Source organism: Hemitrygon akajei, chromosome 14 (genome assembly GCF_048418815.1).
Source record: "Hemitrygon akajei chromosome 14, sHemAka1.3, whole genome shotgun sequence".
Lineage (NCBI taxonomy): Eukaryota > Metazoa > Chordata > Chondrichthyes > Myliobatiformes > Dasyatidae > Hemitrygon > Hemitrygon akajei.
The window spans coordinates 25,533,097-25,558,555 of record NC_133137.1 but is presented as its reverse complement, the minus strand read 5'-3'; the positions used below and the strand labels follow the sequence as shown (position 1 = coordinate 25,558,555).

The window sequence follows — 25,459 nt, the reverse complement described above, 5'->3', positions numbered from 1 at the left end:
TGTTTTTTAGCACTGCATAGCAGAATATCGCAATACAGCATTTCTGCATTAAGAGACTTGCTAGCATCTGACACTGTCTGCTGTAAAAGTTGAATGCAGAAGTTTTCTGCAGTCATTCATTGCCACAGAGCTACTAATCTTACTGACAGCTTAATAAACGGCTAAAATGTCAACTTTGATGATAGTCTTGGCAGAGTACCCACATTCAACATATGCTTAGTCATGTTCACACTGAAATGGCGGGTGTGCTCTGCAGGCATTTGTCCATGCTGATGACAAGCAAGAATATTAATTGAAGAAATCACGAGGCTTGTAAGCAATGGAGTCCTACTGTTTTTTTTTCTAAATCTAATGCTTCTATTCCATCTAGATATAACTATTAATCTATGTGGGTAATTTACCCAAGACTCCTTTACGAAATATATTGCCGTCATCCTAAAAAAAACTCTCAGTCTCATCATACCAGCACTGTACTGCTGCTGCAGAATAAAATTCATAACGTGTGAATGATGATAAACCTGATTCCATTGTGGACTGAGAGTGGGAAGCGGGCAGGGAGAAGGGAACCATGGTTAGGAAGAGGGGAGGGAGCAGGAAACACCAGGGCAACCTTCTGTAATGATCAATAAACCAATTGTTTAGAATCAAATGACTTTGCCTTGGTCTCAGTGCTGGGTGCTTGGTGTGACTGCACCTGTGCCACCCCTACCCCTGCACCTGGCATCCTTCTCTGCCACCTCTCCCACAGCGCTCCACCCTTGCTATTCCCAAGATCCTTTGCTTTTGCCAGATTTACAAACTCATTCTCCACTCCATGTTGACAAGTACAATGCTGTGCACAACTCTTAGGCACTCTCATTTTATATCTTGGGTGGGTGGGTGGGTGTGTTTGTGTGTGTACTAACTAACTATCAAGCAGTCTAGGTTGATTGACTCCACTGATTAGTTATATTTCTCTAAGCAGTTAGTGCTAACGGGTCATCTACTAATAACGCGCTCTTAATTCGTTATCAAATTGTTATGTCAAAACAAATATATTCTAAAGTTAATGTTTCTATTAATCTGTGATTCAGCTATTTACAAAAGAATTACTTAAAACTGTTTTCTTCTAAGACAAATAAAGTCTATGTTGAAAAATAAATATGAGGAATGTATTCTGAGAAGAATCTTCGCAAAAGGAAATGTAAAGGTTCTTAAAATATAACCAGGAATAAATATCATAAGAAGATACTCAAAATGATTAGCTCATGTCCCGTTATGTCTTATTCTCAAGTTAAGATTTTCTGCTTGACCAGCCATTGTAATAACCATATTAATATGATAAATGCGACTTCCTGTTATCAAATTTGTTGGGAGTATAAATTATTCCCCAAACTATTAATCTGTTTTTCAGAAACGCCGTCGCCCAACTCTTGGCCTACAGCTAGATGATAAACGCAGAGAAATGTTGAAGCGGCACCCTCTGTCTGTTGCTTTAGACCTAAAATACAAAGGTTAGAGTTAATCCTCCCTTCTTTGCCTTAACCAATTGTAATGTAAAAGGGTATGTACCTTTGAACTATCTAAAATCACAGAAACCAGCTGGAAAAATACCAACGCAAAATAGGCTATGTAAGTTCAATACTGCTGTTTTGTATTTGATGTATTGCTTTTTAATGTACTGCTACAGATGTAGAATTATCTCTGTATTTGTTGCTAAGAGTGGGACTGTCATACAGCATGGGGCCAAGGCATTTCCCCCACCACATCTATGCTGACCAGTTGACACCATTTATGTTAAATCCATCTTCCAGCACTTCGCTTTAGCATTCTGGACTTAGACAATTCAAGTGCTGCTCTAAACACTTCGTAAGTTCTGTCAGCAACCCGGTTTCCAATGAGAGATTTATGTTCTAAATAAGTGCTATGCTCAGAATTTTAAAAGGACCACCTGTAACGTCAGTTTTTTCTCAAACATTTGGATTCCTCTGGCATTTTTTAATTGCCGCAATGTATAGCAGCTCAAAATTCTTTTTGAGAAGAGATTGGTTGGTTTATATTATTTACAAGGAGCAAGACACAGAAAACTTAGTGACAGTCAGAAAGGGGAAAGGGGTTAAGAAGCTCATGCAGAGTATCCTTATGACCATCCCCCTCAACAACAGGTATATCACTTTGGGTACTGTCGCAGGGGGAAGACCTAACAGAGGAAAGTCACAGTGGTCAGGTCTCTGGTACTGAGTCTGCCTCTGTGACTGAGAAGGGAAGGGGGGAGAAGAGGCATGCTGTGGTGATAGGGGATTCGTTAGGGGAACAGACAGGAGGTTCTGTGGGTGAGAACAACATTCCCAGATGGTAGCTTGCCTCTTGGGTGCCAGGATCTGGGATATCTCAGATCGGGTCCTCAACCTTCTCAGGTGGGAGGATGAACAGCCAGAAGTCGTGGTCAGTGTAGGTGTCAATGGCATGGGTAGGACAAGTGACGTGACACTACATGGGGAGTTCAGGGAGGTAGGTGCTATGTTAAAGGGCAGGACCTCTGGGGTTGTGATCTCAGGATTGCTACCCATGCCACATGCTAGTGAGGCCAGAACAAGGAAGATTATACAGCCTAGGATGGGTGGCATAAGGTTTTTGGATCATTGGGCTCTCTTCCAGCAAAGGTGGAACTTGTGCAGAAGGGACAGTTTGCACCTGTACTGGAGGGGGACTAATATCCTAGTGGGAAAGTTTGTTAATGCTGCATGGTGGGGTTTAAACTAGAGTTGCAGGGAGATGGGAACCAGATTGGCAGAGTAGTTAGTGGAGAGTTTGCGGAGGCAGATGTTGCTAAGACCTCAGTCAAAGTTAGGAATCAAAGGGTTGAGTATGGTGCGACTGGTGTCCTGAGCTGTGTATATTTCAATGCAAGAAGTATTGGAGGAAGGGTGGATAATAATGCTGAAGATGAGGTAGCTGGTTTACAAAGAGAGGTAACGTGTAGTAAGGAGAGGCTGTTGATAGGGCAAAATTGCAATCAACAAGATAAGTTGCAACATAAAAGGCAGACAAAATCGAAAAAGGTGAGAACAGGACAGAGGGTGTTGTATCTGAATGCACACAGTATATGGAATAAGGTAGATGAATTTGCAGCACAGTTGCAGATTGGCATGTATGATGTTGTAGGCATCACTGAATCATTATAGCTGGGAGCTTAATGTCCAAGGATACACATTGCGTTGAAAAGATAGGCAGGAAGGCAGAGGGAGTGGTGTTGCTCTGTTGGTAAAAAATGAAATCAAATCGTTAGAAAGAGGTAACGGAGGGTCACAAGGTGTTGAATCATTGTGGAGAGACATAAGGAAGTGCAAGGGTAAAAATACCCTGATGGGGGTTGTATACAGACCCCCAAACAGTAGTAAGGATGTGGCCTACAAATTACAACAGGAGATAGAAAATGGGTACCAAAAGGGCATTGTTACAATAGTCGTGGGGGCCTTCAATATACAGGTAGATTGGGAAAATCAGGTTGGTGGTGCATTACAGGAGGAGGAATTTCTGGAGTGCCTAAGAGATGGCTTTTTAGAGCAGCTTGTGGTTGAACCCAGTAGAAGACCAGCTATTCTGGATTGGGTGTTGTGCAATGAGCCGGAATTGATTAGAGAGCTTAAGGTGAAAGAACCCTTAGGGGAAAGTGATCATAATATGATCGAATTCAGCCTGAAATTTGAGAAGGAGAACCTAAGGTATCAGGTACAGCAGAGTAAAGGGGATTACAGAGGCATGAGAGAGGAGCTGGTCGGAATTGATTGCAAAAGAATTCTGACAGGGATGCCAGCAAAGCAGCATACTAGAATTTCTGGAAGCTATTTGGATGATACAGGATATATATGTCCCAAAGAGGAAGAAGTATTTTAAAGGAAATATGTCACAACCATACCAAGAGAGGTCAAAGCCAACATAAACGCCAAAGAGGGCATATAATAGAGCAAAAAAAAATGGGAATTTAGAGGATTGGGGTGCTTTTAAAAACCAACAGAAGGCAACTAAAAGAAGTCATTAAGAAGGTAAAGATGGAATATGGAAGTAAGCCAGACAATAATATTAAAGAGGATACCAAAAGTTTCTTCAGATACGTAAAGTGTAAAAGAGAAACAAAGAGTGGATATCAGATCACTGGAAAACGATGCAAAAAAAGTAATGAGGGACAACGAAATAGCAGACGAACTAAATCAATATTTTGCATCAGTCTTTATAGTGGAAGACACCAGCAATATGGTGGAAGCTCCAGGTGTCAGGGGCACGAAGTGTGTGAAGTTACCATAACTAGAGAGGAGGTTCTTGGGAAACTGAAAGGTTTGAAGGTGGATGAGTGACCACCAGATGGTATACATGCCAGAGTTCTGAAAGAGGTGACTGAAGAGATTGTGGAGGCATTAGTAATAAACTTCCAAGAATCAGTAGGTTCTAGAATGCTTCCAGAAAACTGTAAAATTGAAAATGTCACTCCAGTCTTCAAGAAGGGAGAGAGGCAGAAGAAAGGAAACAATAGGCCAATTAGTCTGACCTCAGTGGTTGAGAAGATGTTGGAGTCAATTATTAAGGATGAGGTCTCAGGGTACTTGGAGGCACACGATAAAATAGGCCGTAGTCAGCATGGTTTCCTCAAGGGAAAATCTTGCCTGACATATCTGTTGGAATTATTTCAAGAAATAACAAGCAGGATATACAAAAGGAAATCAGTGGGTGTTGTGTACTTGGATTTTCAGAAGGCCTTTGACAAGGTGCCACACATGAGTCTGCTTAACAGGCTACAAGCCCATGGTATTACAGGAAAGATTCTAGCAAGGATAAAGACGTGGCTGATTGGCAGGAGACAAAAAGTGGGAATAAGGCGAGCCTTTTCTAGCTGGCTGCTCATGACCACTGGTGTCTGTGTTGGGACAATTCTTTTTACATTGTATGTCAATCGTTTGGATGATAGAATTGATGGCTTTGTTGCAAAGTTTGAACATGATATGAAGGTAGGTAGAGGGATAGGTATAGTGGATGTTTCCGATTTGTTTAGCCAGAGAGTGGAGACTGTGGAATTTTTTTGCCACAGGCAGCTGTGGAAGCCAAGTCTTTATGTATACTTAAGACAGAGGTTGATAGGTTCTTGATAAGTCAGACATAAAGGGTTATGGGGAGAAGGTTTGGAGATTGGGTCAGACAGAATAATTGGATCAGCCATGATGAAATGGTGGAGCAGACTCGATGGGCCAAATGGCCTAATCCTGCTCCTATATTTTATGGTTTTACGGTCTTGCAGCCCTGTACAGGTTCACATAATTTAATATGTGTGCAATTGTTACTTAATGTTTGAATTAAAATATTAAGGGATATACAGTATCTGGTGTTAGTTAATTGGATGCGTGTAGATGAGCAAGTTCCAAAATACTTCTCCGTGCATTACTACTTTCATGTGTGTATTAAAATGCACTTTGATTAGTTATAATTTTGTCTTTCATCTTCATATCTCTTTCCCCCCATTCGGTAGATGGCAGTGTTCTTCATCTCTACTTCCATTATTTGATGAACCTCAATATCATGACTGTCAAGACCAAAGTAACTACAGCTACAGAAATGTCTGTAGCTATCAGTGCAGGGTAAGAGCTGAGAGGAGTTGGGGGGAGGGGTGGAATAAACCTCAAACATTATATCTGTCAACATTGACTTCCAAAAGTAGTGTTTCTGCTTTGTACTGCATCAGTAAATTTGCAATCACAAATGTAAAATCTGCAGTGAGGCAATAGAGTTGGGCATCTTAATAATGCATATATTGGTCGCCTTTATTTTTCCTTTAGAACAGGGGTTTCCATCCTGGGGTCCATGGACCCCCTGGTTAATGGTAGGGATCCATGGCATAATGAAGATTGGGTACCCCTGCTTTACAGCACTTTTGTTGATTATTAATACCTACTGGAGTGGGTTTATCACAAAAAGCAATCATTTTTAAGTAGCAGAAATTCTGCCGCCTATAGTACTGGCTGCGCTCACAAAAAAATTACTTCTAGTGCAAAACCTATATGCTACTTTCACAAGTATATATTAGTGTTTCCTCACAGGAGTTGGATGGAATTTTATAGGCATGCCTTCTGGTGCCTTTACATCCAAAAACAGACATTTGAACAGCCTTCCCGTGTCAGCAGCTCTGAATTTCAACTCGGGCAGGTTTTGCAGACGCAGGCAAAATTAGTGTAAAAGTTCATCAAAACACAAGCTTAAATTATTTTCACTAAAATATCTTGTGTTTTTGCAATGGTTCAGCCAAACTTTTTCCAAGTTAAGGTAATGCTACTGGCATAAAAGTCAAGATTATTGTCATTTAACTATATACATAAATCCCGTCAAATGAGACAATGTTTCTTTGAGCCAAGGTGTAAAGCATCATAGTACACGTAATGCACAATAACTTATGAAAGGTAAGAGTGAAATCTACAGATGGATTTCACATAAGTAAAGTGCAGAAATTAAATATTGTAATGTACAGAACCGATTAACCAATGACTCTTTGAATGCAATGCAGCAGGGAGTTCAGAAGCCTAATGGCTGGGGGAAGAAACCATTTCCCATCTTGATCATTCTTGTTTTTGTGCATCGGGATCTCCTGCTTGATGGTAGAAAGTCAAAGAGGATGCTGGATGGATGGGTGGGATCCTTGATAATACTAAGGGCCCTGCATACAGAGCGTTCCTAATAAATGTCCTCGATGGATGGTAAGGAAACCCCTGTGATCCTCTCAGTTGTTTTCATAGTCCTTTGTAGAGACTTCCAGTCCGATGCTGAACTGCTCCCATACCTGATGGACTTGTCAGGATGCTCTCAATGATGCTCCTGTAAAATGCAGTTATAGTGGGGGAGGGGGGCTCATCTTCCTCAGTCTCCTTAGGAAGTGGAGACGTTGCTGTGTCTTCTTGTTCAGAGAGGTGATTTTAAGGGACCAGGTGAGGTTATCCGTGATGTGAACTGCTGATTCTAACCCAGGTCACTCTTCTGTTAGAGGTTCAGTCCTGTTCCAATCTCCTGCTGTCTCCCATGACCTAAAACTAACACTTAAAAGAGAGACCTCAACACTGGTTCTTCGAGGTCAATATGAGGCAAGTATAGGTATGAGCATTTATGATACAAGTTATAGGGATTTGGCCCAAGTAGCATGTTCATCAATAACACTCATAAATTTCAAAGCAAAGTACTGTGAATCTTATATTCTAGCTTAACCGTAAAATATTTTCATGAAACTCAGAAATATCTGCTTTTCATTGGATTTATGTTCTAATTATACCAAAAATTGTATGTTATGTAATTATTTCTTCTTAAATATTTTGTATGTAGAGATTTATTGTCTCCAGCCTCATTACTGAGTTGTCTGTATCCTGGGGACCATGGCAAGAAGACTCCAAACCCAGCTAATCAGTATCAGTTTGATAAAGTCGGGTGAGTACTTCATTGCAACACACACAAAATGCTGGAGGAGCTCAGCAGGTCCAGCAGCATCTGTGGAAATGAATAGGTAGTCGAAGTTTCTGCCTGAGCCCCTTCTTCGGGGATGAGAAGGAAGGGAAAGATAAATGCCAGTATAAAAAGGTGGGGGAGTGTGGTAAGGGGGCTAGCTGGAAGCTGATAGGTGAAGCCAGGTGGGTGGGAAAGATCAAGAACTGGAGAGGAAGGAGGAGAAGGGAGAGTGGACCATAGGAGAAAGTTAAGGAAGAGGGGATCCTTCGTTCATTCATTACCTTGCCAATTGAAACAACATGACAACATCCCACATCTGCTAGTGAAACCATTCATTGGAGGCATGGAGCCTTTTCCTAGGCTGATGAGCAAAGGTATCTTAAATGAGCTCCCTCCTCTAATAATGTGTGGATAACTCAGCTAGCAGAAATGAACATTCATGGCATCAATCACCACTTCATTAAAATAATGTTCATCAGTCAAAAAACAGTATAATTATTCTTAATTTATATGAAGCAAATCTGACCTGAGAAAGGAATTTATAGAATCCAAATATTCTCATGTTATGTCTCTATATTAGTTGAAAAAAAAATCTCTCTTTTTTCTTCCCAGAATCTTGACTTTTAGTGACTACATTGGAGAGCTGGGTCACCCCTATATTTGGGTTCAGAAGCTTGGCGGTCTGCATTTTCCAAAGGATCAGCCGCAGGTAATATAAAGAAATGGTCCTTAAAATATTAGTATGTACAACATGGTGAGATTTTGTTTGTTTAAATTAAACGTGACAGAGAATGACTTTGCCAAGCCGTCACCATTCCACACCATGAGCCTCTGGAAGATCCTCCGTATTTTCTGGCAATGGTCTCCAGCCACACCTTACTCCGTCAGCCATGAAGAGGACATGGCCACAATCATGAGGAAACGTTGGAGATGGATTGGTCACATGATAGGAAGCCAACTCCATCATCAAGACGGCACTTCATTGAACCCCTAAATGATGGAGGAAATGTGGGAGATCAAAGACAATTGGGGCCATACCGTAGAGGCAGAAATGAGGACCCTGAACCATACCTGGGGCACTATAGAGAAGATGGCCAAGGACAGGCAGAGATGGAGGACCTTCATTGTTGCCATAACGCCAGCGGTGTAACGGGCAATAACTAAATTAAACATAATGTAGTATGCAATCTGTAAGGGGGTTTTAGCTATGAAAGGGACAAGGTGCTGTATCTAGCAATTTTATGGTGCAGTAATTATTTCTTATGGGTCTTAGGAAGCGGTATATTCTAACAGTGACCTTCACTCATCTATCTATAAAGTACCTTAATTAATTTAGCTTTAGTCATGGGCAATAGGGCAATGTGCTTATAAAGTAATAAAGAAACAGTGGGCTATCAGCTCTTTTATCCTTTACATTGGGCCTTGGCTTTAGACTTTATATTTTATTCTGTGATATGGATCACTACTTATAACAAATAAAATGAGGGAGAGCTCCATGATTACAATGATCATGGTTGTCATTGTGAATCATATCCAAGCACATATTAGGATGAATTGAATAAAGCTTGACCACAAACCCTGGACCAATTTTCACTGCACAAGCTACATACTAATAGGCAAAGAAAGAGAAAAAAAAAACTTAACAGATACAGTACTTAGAACCTGTGATGTTTTGTTGGAGCCTGACCATTCTAACACTGGCCCACTCACACGATGGTGGCTCAGTGCCAATGAGACTTGTCCTTTTAAATTGGCTCCCACCCTGGAATGATGCCAATCTCTCCCTTGTTGATTTAAACTATGAGGAAGTTAAATTTTTTTGTGTAATATTATGATTTGGGATGTATTCTGTATTATACTGTGCCAAAACAATTATTTTGCAAATATTTGATTTTTACCCTTCCAACAGAAATCCGTGATAGCAGACAACTCTTTGAGCGCAAGTCACATGGAAACTACGATAAAACTGCTGCGTGTAAGATTGCAGTCCCGACTGGCTCTGCAGAAGCAATTCGCTTCACTTGGTAGGTAATAAACAATGGCTTCCTTCTCTCCGAGTTCCGGGGAGCCATGAACTAAAATAATATCTCCCCTCTTGTTAAGTAGTGTGAAGACCAAGCAGAATATGTAGCTTTCTACTTTTTTTGCTTCTTCAAGACAGAAGTCTTTCTTTTCTTAAGTTCCCAGCAGAGGTAAATGCTTTGAGACTATTTTGCGATAAGAACCGAGAGATAGTCAAAGTATTCTTTCCTGAATCCAATATAATCTCTCTTCATCAGAAAAAAACATAATAGTTGCTGAAAAAAATATTTCAATAAAAAGGTAATTTAAGTAACGCTAGAAAATCCTGTGCAATGAAGGTGTAAGTTAACATTTCAGAATCAGAATTAGTATCACCGGCAAGTGTCATTAAATTTGTTATCTTTGTGGCGGCAGTACAATGCAAGACATAATAATAGGGTAAAACATAAATTGCAGTCCAGCTTGTCTTCCACTGAGTGAGCACTGGGGGGGGCAGCACTAACAGGAGGGGCCAGACCCCAACCTGGCACGGACACCAGCATTCTAGCCTCGCTTCTGTTCTCTCCCACACTGCCACCAACATCTCCTTCCTTGGGAGGCTGCAACGAGCGACATTGTCGCTGAAGAGATTGTGGAGGCATTAATGATCTTTCACGAATCACTAGATTCTGGAATGTTCCAGAAGACTGCAAAATTGCAAATGTCACACCACTCTTCAAGGGGAGAGAGAGGCAGAAGAAAGGAAATTATAGGCCTGACCTCAGTGGTTGGGAAGATGTTGGAGTTGATTGTTAAGGATTGGGTTTCGGAGTACTTGGAGGCTTGGTTTCCTCAAGGGAAAATCTTGCCTGCCAAATCAGTTGGAATTCTTTGAGAAAATAACAAGCAGGATAGATGAGGCAAAGTCGGTGGGTGTTGTGTACTTGGATTTTCAGAAAGCCTTTGATAAGGTGTCACACATGAGGTTGCTTAACAAGTATTACAGGAAAGATTCTAGCTTGGATGAAGCAGAGGTTGATTGGCAGGAAGCAAAGAGTGGAAGTAAAGGGAGCCTTTTCTGTTTGGCTGCTGGTGACTATTTGTTCCACAGGGTCTATGTTCCCTACATTATATGTCAATGATTGGGATGATGGAATTGATGGCTTTGTTGCAAAGTTTGCAATGATACGAAGCCAGGTGGATGGAGGGTGAGTCAGGTAGTTTTGAGGAAATAGGGAGGCTACAGAAGGACAGACAAATTAGGCGAATGGGCAAAGAAGTGGCAGATGGAATACAGTGTCAAGAAATGTATAGTTATGCACTTTGGTAGAAGAAATGAAAGGGTTGACTATTTTCTAAATGGAAAGAAAATACAAAAAACAGAGGTGCAAAGAGACTTGGAAGTCATTGCGCAGAATTCCCAAAAGTCCCAAAAGTTAATTTGCAGGTTGAGTGTGTGGTGAGGAAGGCAAATGCAATGTTGGCATTAATTTCAAGAGGACTAGAATATAAAAGCAAGGATGTAAAGTTGAAACTTCATGAAGCACTGGTGAGGCCTCACTTGGAGATTTGTAGGCAGTTTTGAGCCCCTTAAAAAGGATGTGCGTGAAACTGGTGAGGGTTCAAAGAAGGTTCACCAAAATGATTCCAGAATTGAATGGCTTGTGATATGAAGAGTGTTTGATGGCTTTGGGCCTGTATTCACTGAAATTTAGAAGAAAGAAGGGTGCCCTCATTGAAACCTATCAGACGGTGAAAGACCTTCATAGTGTGGGTGCAGAGAGGATGTTTCCTATGGTGGGAAAGTGTAAGACTGGAGGATCTATCCTCAAAATAGAGGAACATCCTTTTAGAATGGAGATGAGGAGGAATTTCTTTCTCCAGAGAGTGGTGAATCTGTGGAATTCATTGCCACAGGCAGCTGTGGAGACCAAGTCTTTATGTACATTTAAGGCAGAGGCTAGTAGATTCTTGATTAGTCGGGCATGAAGGGATACAGGAGGGAAAGCAGGAGATTGGGGATGAGAGGAAAACTGGGTCAGCCATGATGAAATGGTGGAGCAGACTCAATGGGCTAAATAGCCTAATTCTGCTCCTATATCTTATGGTCTTATGAGGGCCTGGTCAACACAACAAACAAAGCTATGCAGCTCCCCTGCTGTCGTTATCGCCAATGAACCAGTGAACCAGACTTGCAGTATTCTATGTTAGCAGTGTCCAATGGAGTTTTTCAATCACAAAAGAAATGCACAAGACCATCATTTGCACCATTTGTTGGACCGTGCACTGCCTTTGCTCCCCACCTTCGATGCCTTATTACCTGGGTGCCTGCAGCAGGTGCCAACACAGTACACAACAAGTTTAGCGCTTTCGTTATTCAGCAGCTTGCTGGTGGGGTAGACCTGCCGTACTTGATATTCTCAATATCCAGTAGCGTCTTGCGGTCATAAAAAGCTGTAAAGAACAATTACACCATTACTTGGACTCAGAGAGGCCGCTGCGAATGAGTGCACTGCCATCTTACCAGAACCATAGGTCAAGTGTGAGCAAATGGGACTAGCTTAGATGGATTTCATGTTTAACATGGGCGAGTTGGGCCAAAAGGCCTATTACCATACAGTATTACTATCATCAGATCATCAATTGCTCTCCCGTACCTAGTGCTTTCTCACCAAAACACTTGTTGTCATAGATTTTTCTATCAGCAAGCTCCACTTTTCGCAGTTTGAGTCAATTTTCTTTTTGTTTTTCCAATATTTCTGTAAATACCAGCCATGAATTGACAACAGCAAAACACACAGCTGTTGGCTTCTGTTTGTGTCTCAGTCTTTGCTTTAAAAAGGAACATATACAATGGAAGCTAAGGAACTGTCTACTTTCTGGGTATTTTTGCTATGTGGCTTATAAGTAATCGGCCTAAGGACCTTGGTTTTTATATTTAAAAATGACTATTTTCAATTTCAGTTAAAAGAGAACCTCTGCGTGTTTGAAATCCCCAGTAGAGTTTTCTTGTCTAGGAAATATATTGGAGGGGATAATCATCTAAACAAATGATTATGGGACTCACAATGCCTTTGTTCTGTGTTTGAGTTGCTGCATTTATCAAAGAGATTGCAGTCACTTCACAGGCAAGGTAGTTATTGGTTTTTGAATTCTAGGCAAATTGGGAAATGTCTCAACAAATCTGGATTGGTGCAGAGTGGATAAAGAGCATGGTTAATAATCCTTTTAGTCATCCCCTGTCCACCATGAACTTCTGCGATGATCTGTTTACAGTGGGAAAACTAAACATACTACATTGTAAAATGACTGCAGATGATGGCTAAATCACTATGAACCATTAACCAAGGGGTTCATGGACTCCAGGTTGGGAACCCCTTACTTATTCTATTCCAAACTGAGGCTTATGGCTTTTGAAAATAATAGGCAAGAATTTTTGTGTCTAGCATTTGAAAATGATTAAACTAAAATATATGTATCCCATTGCTGGAAATTTAATATCAAAATAATTACAATGTTGCTCATTGCAGATCTTAAGTATGTAAATCTTGCTTTTGTTTCAGTGATTCCCTATGTTTATCTTATTTTATAAATTTATAATGATATTCCCATACTGGCTAAGTTACTGTTCTTTTACAGAACACAGTATTGTTCCAATATCCAGTGAATGTCAGCACCTTTTCCCAGTGAAGATCATATCCAGACTGATCAAATGGTGTGCCATTTCATATGATGACTATGTGGTATGTGTGCAGTGTTAATCTCATTATTTCCTATATTTCATCTCATTATAGCCTTACTCTTTAAAGCAGGGGTTTGCAGATTTTTTTTAATGCTATGGGCCGATATCATTAAGCAAGGGGTCCATGGACCCCAAGCTGGGAACCCCTGCTTTAAAAGCATCAGGGAGGAAGCATTCTTAGCAATCACCATCACCGATGAGCAGAAACTTCTCATGCTTAAAATAAGAGGTCAACTGTGTAAAACAGTGATGATGTATTCCACCACCACCCGAGTGGCCAATGGACTTTGACTATTATTAAGATAATTCTTGATAATTCTGGAATGCAAGATTGAGATGGCAATCAAGTCAGTTGATTAGCAGAGCACGTGATGGGCCAGATGAGCTGAGCCGTTACTGCCCCTTGGTTGTACGTTCACTCGGAGCAACTGAACTTGTACTTCAGTGTAACTTGCCACATTGATTTGCATACTTTTACCAAAGCCTGGGAATTTATGTCCTGGAGCGGTTGTCCTAAGACAAGCAAATGGAACTATCTAGGACCTGTAGTGACAATTGATTGAAGTCACTGGAGAAACATTAAAGCTAGTGATATAGCTGGTGTTTATTCTTCATGACAAGCAGGCATTCTCATGGAGACACTCTTGGTAGAGGCACAAACCCAAAGTACATCATATCTTTATACCCTTCAGATCAAAGGTAACAGTAGATTCATTTCAATTTCAACAGTTACAGTGACATTGTTTACTTCAATACTTTGGGTTGAGAAGTGGTGGAAGCACATTGCGATTGATAAAAAACTCTCTGAAACACCTTTGCTAGGAGGAACAATAATTAATGAACCCAGATATTCCAAAAACTTCTAACGACAGGGAGACAGATGCCCTGCTAGTGATAGAGCTAAGTGATAGTATCAGGCCAGTCTGCAAGATTCCATGAAATTGTTTACAATGGTGCAAATTATATAACCTCATTACTCAAACTCTGGATTGATGCAGGCCAGTTAACAACCCCATTGTCTTAACATTTGACTGATGCATATACAACCATCTCATGGTCACCACTTCGCAAACCACATCTCTTACAGACAGTATTTATTTGCAAAAGTGTGCTTTTAACTTCAATTCACTGACAGCGAACCACAATTCACATCAAGAGCTGATGACTGGTTCCTGCCCAAACCAATATCCACTATATTCACACAACTCCAGGTTACTCCCTAAAAGGACCAGAACTCTTCTGGCTCATCTTACCCAGTAGAAACATGGTTTAAAGAGCAAGGTAGCAATGAGCATAATATGACACAGGCAGAAACAACTGGCTGTACATCTTAGTGGAATTAATTTATGAACAGTCTCTGTTTTCACAATTATTTGTGAATGCTTCAACAAAATTAGTATTCCTTCCCCAGACATGACCAGCATAAACTACTGACAAAACCCTACTGGTGACTCACAGAAAGATTCTGTATGACAGATGGAAAGTGAAATATTTTTTCCTGTTCGTTGAGAGCCATTGTCAACTTGCCTGTGTATTTAAGAAAATTGATAACTGTTCAGCTAAGCCTTACCACTGCCACCAGGACAATAAATGGTCGATGTATTTGCAGTGACCTCTTCCATTAATCAATTAAATGTATCTGACCAGGGTAAAATAATTGCAGTGGTACCCACTTAGTGTTCAGAATGTGTTTCTGAGAATGCTAATCAAATTAGCATAAAAATAGGTCATTATAGCATAGTATCTGTAGTGTTGTGTAAAGGTCTTAGGCATATATTATATATATTGTTAAGGTGCCTAAGACTTTTGCATGGTACTATATTTGTCAGCATGGAATGGAGAGTGAGTTTGTAAATCTGGCAGGAGCAAAGGTTGTTGGGAATAGGGAAGTTGGAGCACACGGGATGGGGGGGCGGAACAGGTGGCATAGAAGGAGTACCAGGGGCAGGAATGATGGCATGGGTGCAGACAGACCCAGCCCTGAGACACCAGGCAAGCTCATTTGATTCCAAATTGGTTTCTTGATTGTTACAGAATGTTGCTCTGGTGCTTTCCGCCCCCTCCCCTTTCCCTTCCTCTTTTCCTAACCATGATCTCCTCTCCCCGCCCCCTTCTCACTCTCAGTCCACAATAAAGACCCATATCAGAATCAGGTTTATCATCGCTCACTTTGGTTATGAAATTTGTTTTTTTTTAAACCAACAGCAGTACAATGCAATACATAAAATTGCTACAGTATTGTGTGGAAGTCTTAGGCATGCTAGCTATATATGTGCCTTTTGCGCATCACTGTATAGCAGTGCTGGGCCAGGGACTTGGAGTTAACTAATTCTACCCCATGCCCCACAGCTGCACCCCTCGCAGTGTTCATCTCCACTAACATTCTGGCAGCAATGAGAAGTGGAAGTGAGCTCTTTGCCAAAAGGTCTGGTGAAGAGTGAATCTCCGAGGCAACGTTCAGAGGATGCCTGTTACAATTGGTGTTGGGCAGGCTACAGTGAGCAGGCAGCTGCTCAGAGCTGAGATGCAGGTCTCACTACTGCATCGTGGCTAGCACTGTGAGTGCCGGGCACTGACGGTGGCTGTTCCATACGTTACTAGATCACAAGGAGAGTACAATGAATCAGTGGTCAGCAAAGTACCGATAACCAAGCTACCATTGTTCAAACAAGGTTGTTAAAAGTTGCAAAACCAAGATGGATAGATGTAATTAAGGTACAAATCAGCCATCATCTAATTCAGGGGTTCACACCTTTTCTTATGTCGTGGAGCCTTACCATTAACCGAGTCCGTAGACCTGAAGTCAGGAAACCCTATTCTAATTGAGTGAGAAAGCACATTGAAGGTCCAAATTGACTTGTGTTTGGTTACATTTTTGAGCTAAATTAGGGTTCGTTTATGTGAAAAGATCAAAAGGCTGAGAGAAAGGAGAGAAAACGAATATCTTATTTATCACACATGCAGCGAAACATACAGTGAAATGCGTCTTTTGTGTCAAACACCAACACTATTCAAGGGTATGCTGCGGACAGCCCGCAACTGCTTCCATGCTTCCAGTACCAACATAGCATGCGAGCAACTTAGTAATCCAAGTCTTTGGAATGTGGGTGGAAACTGGAGCATCCAGAGGAAACCTTCATGGTCACAGCAAAAACGTGCAAACTGCTTGCACACAGCAGCGGGAATTAAACCCTAAATGGTAATTGCTCGTGCTGTAAAGTGTTAGCTACATTATGATGCTGTGCTAACAGGATCATGAGAAAAGTAAAGAGAAAGAACAGAAGAATTCAGATTAGTGGGAGAGCCATGAACAAAGGGACAGAGTTACAAAATAAGGGCGAATTGAAATTGAGGTGCGTAGAAATTTCTGTCACAAGATAGTGAATCTCTGAAATTCTCTGTTCCTCAGAATGGTGGAGCATTAGCTATACTTAACCATTAGCTATACTTAACCAGTATGGAATCACATTGAGATCGATGCTGACTTGAGAGGTCAGGTGGCCTTCTCTAGTTCTAATGTACTTTGTGTTATGTGTCCTTCTGCAAATGGTCTCCAATAAAGAAGACCATTTAGATATCCAGAGAGGAGTTCTGAGGAAACTTATTTACCATGATTAGAATGTGAAATTCACAACCATATTGAATGATTGAATTAAATATCTTGGTTATATTTAAGGTAGGTAACCATATCAGGAATAAGATGAGAGGTATTCGAGGAGGAGGCTATATTGTGGAATTTAAATAATGGTATCAAATATTTTAGGAGAAAAGCTAGTTTCTCAGCTAAATGTCCATGTAATTTTATTGTTAGTGGTTAGGCAATTTAGGACATCTACTTGCCTTCAATTATGATTGCTGTAGCATTTCAGAGCAGATAAAGAGTTAATCTCCTATATTCTGTTTTAGGCACTGCCTTTTACCAAGCATATCATCGAGGCAGATATGGCTCAAGAGACGGATCTCTTCTTTTCAGCTTTGATAGAACGAGGGACAGGTAAGAGGAAAGGTTCTGAAAACAAGTTGTAGCTGGGATTGAAGCCATTAAATTGATTGCATAGTCTTTAAAATATTGCCCAATTATGCATTGAGCATTTTTGGAGTTCAATTTTGTATGAATGAGCTAACAGCTGGACTTACTTGGATAATAAGTACATAAGAAATATTGCCTTTGTGCCTGCTCCACTAATCAATATCATAGCTGATTCTGTGTTTCAGCAGAAAGAGGTGACGTAGGGTCGGAAGGTGTTGAAACATTGTGCATAGAGCTAAGGAACTGCAAGGGTAAAAAGATCCTGATGGGGTTGTATACAGACCCCAAATAGTAGTAAGGATGTGGTCTACAAATTACAACGGGATATAGAAAATCCATGCCAAAAGGGCAATGTTACAACAGTCATGGGCGATTTCAATATGCAGATAGATTGGGAAAACCAATTAGGTGCTGGATTCCAGGAGGGGGAATTTCTAGAGTGCCTATGAGGTGGCTTTTTAGAACAGCTCATGGTTGAGCCCACTGGAGGATCAGATATTCTGAATTGGGTGTTGTGCCATGAACCGGAATTGATTAGAGACCTTATGATAAAAGAACACTTAGGAGCAAATTCACCTTGAAATTTAAGAAGGAGAAGCTAAAGTCAGGTGTATCAGTATTACAGTGGAAAGGGAATTATAGAGGCATGAGAGAGGAGTTGGCCAGAATTGATTGGAAAAGAACACTGGCAGGGATGGTGGCAGAGCAGCAATGGCTGGAATTTTTAGAAGCAATTTGGAAGGCAAGAGGACACAACCTTGAATAACTAGAAAAATCAAAGCCAACATAAAAGCCAAAGAGAGGGCATATAATAGATCAAAAACTAGTGGGAAGTTAGAGGACTAGGAAGCTTTTAAAAACCTACAGAAGGCCTCTTAAAAAAATCATGAAGGTAAAGATGGAATATGAAAGTAAGCTAGATAATAACATTAAAGAGGATACCAAAAGTCTCTTCTGATATATAAATTGTAAAAGGGAGCCAAGAGTGGTTATCAGACTGCTAGAAAATGATGCTGGGGAAGTAGTAATGAGAGACAAAGAAATGGAAGATGAACTAAAGTATTTTTCATCACTCTAACTGTGGAAGACGTGAGCAGTATGGTGGAAATTCCAGGTGTCAGGGGTCATGAAGTGTGTGAAGTTATCATTCCAGAAAGGTTCTTGGGAGATGGAAAGATCTGAAGGTAGATAAGTCGCCTGGACCAGATGGTTACCCCAGAATTCTGAAAGAGGAAGCTGGAAAGATTGTGGAGGCATTAGTAATGATCTTTCAAAAATCACTAAATAGTTCAGGAGGCTGGAAAATTGCAAATGTCACTCCATTCTTCAAGAAGGGAAAGAGGCAGAAGAAAGGAAATTAGAGAACAGTTAGTCTGACCTCAGTGGTTGGGAAGATGTTTGAGTCAATTGTTAAGGATGGGATGTGGTTTCAGTGTACTTGGAAGTGCATGATAAAATTTACCGTAGTCAGCATGGTGTCCTCAAGGGAAAATCTTACCTGACAAATCTGTTGGAATTCTTTGAAGACATAACAAACGGGATATACAAAGGAGAATCAGCGGATGTTGTGCACTTGGATTTTCAGGAGGCCTTTGACAAGGTGCCATGCATGAGTCTGGTTAACAAGTTAAGAGCCCATGGTATTACAGGAAAGATATTAGCATGGAATAAAGCAGTGGCTGGTTAGTAGGAGGCAAAGAGTGGGAATAAACTGGACCTTTTCTGGTTGACTGCCAGTGACTAGTGGTGTTCCACATAGGTCTGTGGTATGACCGATTCTTTTTATGTAATATGTCAATTATTTGGATGATGGCCTCGTTGCAAAGTTTGCAGACAATATGAAGATAGGTGGGGGGGGGGGGGCAGGTCGTTTTGAGGAAGTAGAGAGGCTACAGAAAGATTTAAGATTAGGAGAATAGGTAAAGAAGTGGCAGATGGAACAGTGTTGGGAAGTGCATGGTATTGCACTTTGGTAGAAGAAATTAAAGGGTAGACTATTTTCTAAATGGTGAGAAAATACCCCAAAAAAACTGAGGCACATAGGGACTTGGGAGTCATTATGCAGGTTTCCCTAAAGGTTCATTTGCAGGTTGAGTCTGTGGTGAGGAATGCAAATGCGATGTTAGCATTCATTTGAAGAGGACTAGAATATAAAAGGAAGGATGTGATGTTGAGACTTTATAAAGCATTGGTGAGGCCTCACTTGAAGTATTGTGAGCAGTTTTGGGCCTCATCTTAGAAAGGATGTGCTGAAAGGAGGTTCACAAAAATGATTCCAGAATTGAACAGCGTGTCATGCGAAGAGTGTTTGATGACCTCTGGGACTATGTTCACTAGAATTCAGATGAATGAGGGGTAACCTAATTGAAACATTTTGAATGGTGAAAGGCCTCAATTGAGTGGATGTGAAGAGGATGTTTCCTATGGTGGGAGAGTGTAAGACCAGAGGACAGAGTCTCAGGATAGAGTGGGCATCCTTTTGAATAGAGGTGAGGAGAAATTAGCCAGAGGATGTTGAATCCATGGAATTCATTGCCACAGGCAGCTGTGGAAGCCAAGTGTTTATGTATATTTACAGCAGATGTTGATAGATTCATGATTAGTCAGGGCATAAAGGGATACGGGTGAAGGCAGGAGATTGGGGCTGTGAGGGAAATTGGATCAGCCATGATGCAATGGCAGAGCAGACTTGATGGGCCAAATGGCCTAATTCTGCTCCTATATCTTATGGTCTTCTATCCTCTTTTCAACCCAGTTACCAGGTACCTGGATGTCATTATGTCCCCAAATCCCTCAATTTCAGCCTTGAATAGATTCAATGAGCATTCACAACTCATTAAGGCAGAGGGTTGTAATGAAATATTTCCTCATATCAGTCCTAAATGGTTAGCCCTTTATCCTGAAATAGTGGTCCCTAGGTAATGACTGAGAGAAAGCACCTATTTTAAGATGCATGCCAGAATCCTGCAAAATCATCTCTTAATCTTGTAAACACTGTCAGTGCCAAGTTTTCACCATCACTTTCATAGGATAATCCTTTACTCCAGGAATCAATCTTATAAATCAACTCTGCATTCACTCCAAAAGAAGGACCCTTTCCTGAGGTTCAGGGAATAAAATTCTTGATCTAGACAAAGATTTCTGCAATGTTTCTTACTTTTGCACTCCAATGTATTTTTATCTGCATTGATTTGATTCCAAATAACTTTTAGAATTTTAAATTCATCCATCCCCTGGCTAAATCTAATTGGTCAATCATCTTCAACAAAATCTCAGCCTTCTACTGAACTATGCAGTTATCAGAAAGTCCAAATCTACAATAGATTCTGGTTTGTGAAGGACAAAGATCATTACAAATACAGTATTAATTTATTTAGGATTTTTTTTATTGGAATGCTGGAGTTGTCAAATGAAAAACTAGGCAAAAGTTTAAAGTAAATCTTGTTATCAAAGTACATATCTATCACCATATATATGTACTCTGAGATTTATTTTGTGAGCATAATCAGCAAATCTATAGTAAAATAACTTTACAGAATCCATGAAAGACCACCCAACTAGGGTGTTCAACTAGAGTGCAAAACTGGCAAATGCAAAAAGAATAAACAATAATATAAATAAATAAGCAATAAATATCAAGATCATGAGATGAAGAATTCTTGGAAGTGAGTCCATTGGTTGTTGGAACATTTCGGTGATGGGGTGAGTGTAGTTATCCCCTTTGGTTCAAGAGCCTGATGTTTGAGGGGTAGTAACTGGTGGTGTAAGTCCCAAGGCTCCTGTACCTTTTTCCTGATGGCAGCAGTGAGAAGAGACCATGACCTGGTGGTGGGATCCCTGATGATGGATGCTGCTTTCCTGAGTTAGTGTTTCCTGTAGATTGCTTAATGGTTGGAAGGTCTTCACCCGTGATGGATTGGGCAGTATCCACAACTTTCTGTAGGATTTTCCATTAGTTAGTTTCAGAACACACATAGATATCGTGATCCTGTTTAAAACAAATTGAAAGAAACATTAGATTCAGCTCTGGTAATTGCAATTTAGAATAAAGGGTGAATTTGTCTTTGATTAAAAGATTGCTGAATTAACTGAAAAGCTCTTCTTTATATACTTAGCAAAACTCCATGTGGCTGTAGTGTTGAATCCGGGTTATTCATCCATTCCCCCCATCTTCAGTATCTGTTTAAATTGGAAGGGAGAGAAATCAAGTCGTAATGATGATAATCTAAAGGTAAGATATTAAATTGGAACTTGTTTTATGATGCATAAGGTTAAAAGCTAACTTATCCTAGTCTGAATTACATGCATGATTTGGAGTTTAAATTTCAGTGCAATAAAAATCTGAATATATTATATTTTAATTTTGCTTTCAAAAGTTTCTGAATCAATTAACAACATATTCACTTACAATTACACAGTTAAGTAAACACTGCTTTAATACTTCTTAATTTCAAATCACTTGTTGAAAAATGTTTATTGAAAGCTTTTCAAAAATATCACTGAGCTTAGACTTTTGGAAATACTTAGCAATTTTGCTTTTCAGAGGATTATGTTATTCTTTGGGATGGAACTCTTACCAAGTTCCGAGTGCCACAATGTTGAGTGGAATTCTCTTGCTTTAATATACAGTCTCCAACCTAATAACCCTGTGTAAGCAACGTATAGAAACTAGAAAGCTGTCATCTATCTGGCAGTGTTTAAGTAATGCAACTTTATTTTGGAAATTAATGCAGTAAAACAATAATGTGGCTCTTCACCACAAAAGTACTTTATACTGAGCTTCACGGCAGGGCTGCTGTGAAATTTAATATCTCCACAGATACAGTCAATATACACAATACAGTCAGGGGAGTCTTTCAGCCTTCCTGTCCTTATAAACTACCAGTTCATCTCCAAGCATCCTTTCCAGAGTCCTTGAATATCAAAGTGTGTTGAAGTGGTTCAAATTATATTTGTTTTATTTACCTTCTTTATCTCTATGGATTGTTTTTACCAGGCTATAGAAAGTGAGGTTAATGTGTATTTCAAGGAGTTGCTTGGTCCTAAACCAGGCCATCAGCTGCTGACAAACCAGGTCCAGCGTTTATGCATGTGCTTGGATGTGTATCTGGAAACAGAAGCTCATGATAACAGCGTGGAAGGGCCAAAGGAATTCCCACGAGAGAAGATGTTTCTACGTCTTGTTAGGTAACTTTTTTTAATTGATCCTAGATAAAAATAATTTCTTTCAATATACGTTCAACTAGTACTTAAATTTAGAAAATGACATTAAATTTGAAAAATCCACCCCAGAATCTTCCTCTCCACTTAATTCCCACTTGGGGCACATTATGTGCACATATGGTTCTGATACAGCATCAAAATAGGTCGTTTACCTTCTCAAAGTCATAAAGGGCAGCCCAACTAGTCTATTCAACCACAGCATCCTCCCTGCTAATCCTAGTTGCCTTCATTTGGCCCATAATCCTCCATGCCCATCTCCTCCAGGTACCAGGTACCTATCCAAATACCTCTTAAATATTGCAGTTGTGCCCACCTTGACCACTTTCTCTGGCAGCTCATTGCAAGAGCTCACTTCCTTCTATGTAAAGAAGTTATCTCTCGGGTCCTTTTTAATCTCTCCTCTCTAGTATCTGCACCATCTAGTTAGACTCCCCAACCCTGGTGTAGAGGCAAAGCCAAAACAATTGCCGCTGCCAGCGACCCTACAGATTTGTTATACTTGCATGACGCATCCCCCACTCCAATAATGATTGTTCCAAAAGTCAAATCCTTTATTAGCAATTAGCAAACATACAATCTTGAAGCGATGAAACATGTGTTCCCAAGTGTAATCTAAGCAGAATTGAGCTGTCAGCAAAGGGAAGGGCGTCTGACAGTCCCAAACTAACAACTGCAACAAGCAAAGCATAACTTATTCCCGTCACTTTACCACGTCCCCACTCGTGATTAGTTACCTCAATAAACACACAATACAAAATACAATGCAGATGGAGAACAGATGCATGGCTCTTACACCTGGTATCTGCGAGACTGTGTCATTAACGTACATTTCAAGCATGGTCACTGGATAACAATAGGAGGAAATTTTGCATAAGGTCAGCTTCCAACTTCCATACCAATTAAGGATAACTCATGACGCTTCATGTTCTATGTGATACTGCACAATCATGTTAAGCAAAAATTATGCAATAGATACAAGTTGGTCTCGAGTAGCTTGCAAAACAGCATTTAAATGAGCCCTTTCAGACTATTTTAATTTTGTATACTTTGTTAAATTCATTGCTTATTGATTATGTATTTTGCAGCTGTTTTCTGTGTAGTTCCAAACCTGAGCTCTATCAGATCTTCAAAAAGGAGCTGAAATATCTGGATTACATTCATGTACTGTGTTAAACTCTACAATTTCAAGGACCTAGATTTGATTCCCAATTAAATTTTACTAATTTCATTTTGGACAAATAGTTGGTTATTTGAATGTAGTACCAGAGCTTTATGCGTACACATGTGCTCTCAAAAGAGGAAGCTGGGATGGCTGTAGTGAATGTGGGGAAATAAATATAGACAATAGGTGCAGAAGTAGACCATTCGGCCCTTCGAGCCTGCACCGCCATTTTGAGATCATGGCTGATCATCTACTATCAATACCCGGTTCCTGCCTTGTCCCCATATCCCTTGATTCCCCTATCCATAAGATACCTATCTAGAAATATGAATATTTCTTTTCAATAACCGTGACTCTGCTGCAGAATGCATGGTGGCAGTTTGTGCAGTGATGTTCTGCACAAGTGCTGGCCAAGATCACTTCACAATAAATGTAGCAATTGAATTACTTACTTACTGCCTGTTATGCCGCTGGTGCTTAGGGCAGCAATGAAGATCCTCCATCTTCATTACTGTTCCCATAACAATTGTTCTTTGACCAGTCAGCATTGTTAGCCCTGAGCTGAACCCCTCGAACCTGGAGGACCAGTGGGCGACTCTTACCTGGCCTTTGCCCTTTAACCTGTTTGGCATTGGTGACCGTACCAAGAGCCAAAGCACAACTTAGCTCTCCGGGTCATTGAGGCACGTAAGCCTCCAAACCCAACAATAAGGTTGTGGCCCTCTTGGAGGGCAGCACCTGAGTAACCAAGGATTATTGCAGCCCATGGACCTGCAGGAAAAGGACAATTGAGGGCGAGAACCTTCAAGAGTATCAAAGGCATTCAATCATTTGAGAAAGGAAATGTGTTGAATTAATTTTAACTTGGCTGGTTTACTTATTTAATTAGTTGTGGATGTCCCAGATGTACAGAAATCTTTATTGTTTCACTCTTTCTTCCTTTAGAGGTCCTAATCGAATCAAGCCGTTTAAATATAACCATCCACAGGGATTCTTTACACACCGGTGACTCAGCGATACTTGAATGAAATTGATTCACGCTGCAGCGCAGTGTAGCTGTTAACATTATGATGGGCCTTTCACACCAGATTGGATTAAAATTTAGAGATGAAACAGCAAAAACTATGTGCATCAGTGTTAGAGCTGCGTGCTTTGTACTTTGGATTGAATATGATGATGATGCAGATTTCATGGTGGGACTTGCATTTTGTCTCCCAAGATATTTGCAAATGTTTTTTGTGAATATATTGGCTTTTGTTGTACAGTATCTCTTTCAGCTATTATTGAAATTCAGTTTAAATTGCCATTGAGTCTGATTGATTTACAAATAGCTGATTTTATCTGCCGAGTTTCTTAAAGTTTAGTTTTATTATTGAAAGGATATGTAAAACAATGAATTTTCCATTTTTGTCTCGATGACTGGCAGCAAACCATTGACTCATTCTTGTAATTAAGAACGGAAAAGTTGTAATAAAATTCTGCAATATAACTGAGCAAGCATGTCGTGAGAAAATTACTTCGTGTGCTTCAACTTGAAGTATTCTGACTTGTTCTGAAAGGAAACACTTTGGAGAAATTAATTCTCATATAAACATTATTATGTAAGATAAAATCTCAAACACATGAAATCCTGAAGAAGGGTCTCAGCCCAAAACATCAACTGTTCATTTATTTCCATAGATGCTGCCTGACCTGCTGAGTTCCTCCAGCGTATATAATTTGCATATATAATCTACATTTGAAGACCATTTTTTAAAGTCAAGAATCATTCATTCATCTACGATTCCAGCGTGAAAATTGTTCAATCTTTATTTGAGTGATGAGTGAGACTAGTTGCCCCATCTGTATT

General features: G+C 40.2%; 1 protein-coding gene across 2 annotated transcripts in view; it reads left to right on the top strand.

Annotated features, from left to right (window-relative positions):
- thoc5 (THO complex 5) overlaps positions 1 to 25,103 on the top strand; it is a 54,844-nt gene extending 29,741 nt beyond the window's left edge. For both annotated transcript variants that reach the window (XM_073065718.1, XM_073065717.1), the window contains 10 exons: positions 1,394 to 1,493; positions 5,498 to 5,606; positions 7,333 to 7,434; positions 8,065 to 8,161; positions 9,362 to 9,476; positions 13,093 to 13,196; positions 17,102 to 17,189; positions 21,341 to 21,456; positions 22,222 to 22,412; positions 24,556 to 25,103. In XM_073065718.1, the coding sequence (XP_072921819.1) occupies positions 1,394 to 1,493; positions 5,498 to 5,606; positions 7,333 to 7,434; positions 8,065 to 8,161; positions 9,362 to 9,476; positions 13,093 to 13,196; positions 17,102 to 17,189; positions 21,341 to 21,456; positions 22,222 to 22,412; positions 24,556 to 24,619 (1,086 nt within the window). In that variant the 3' untranslated portion in view covers positions 24,620 to 25,103. The remainder of the gene's footprint in view (positions 1 to 1,393; positions 1,494 to 5,497; positions 5,607 to 7,332; positions 7,435 to 8,064; positions 8,162 to 9,361; positions 9,477 to 13,092; positions 13,197 to 17,101; positions 17,190 to 21,340; positions 21,457 to 22,221; positions 22,413 to 24,555) is intronic.
- Positions 25,104 to 25,459: the final 356 nt, after the last annotated feature.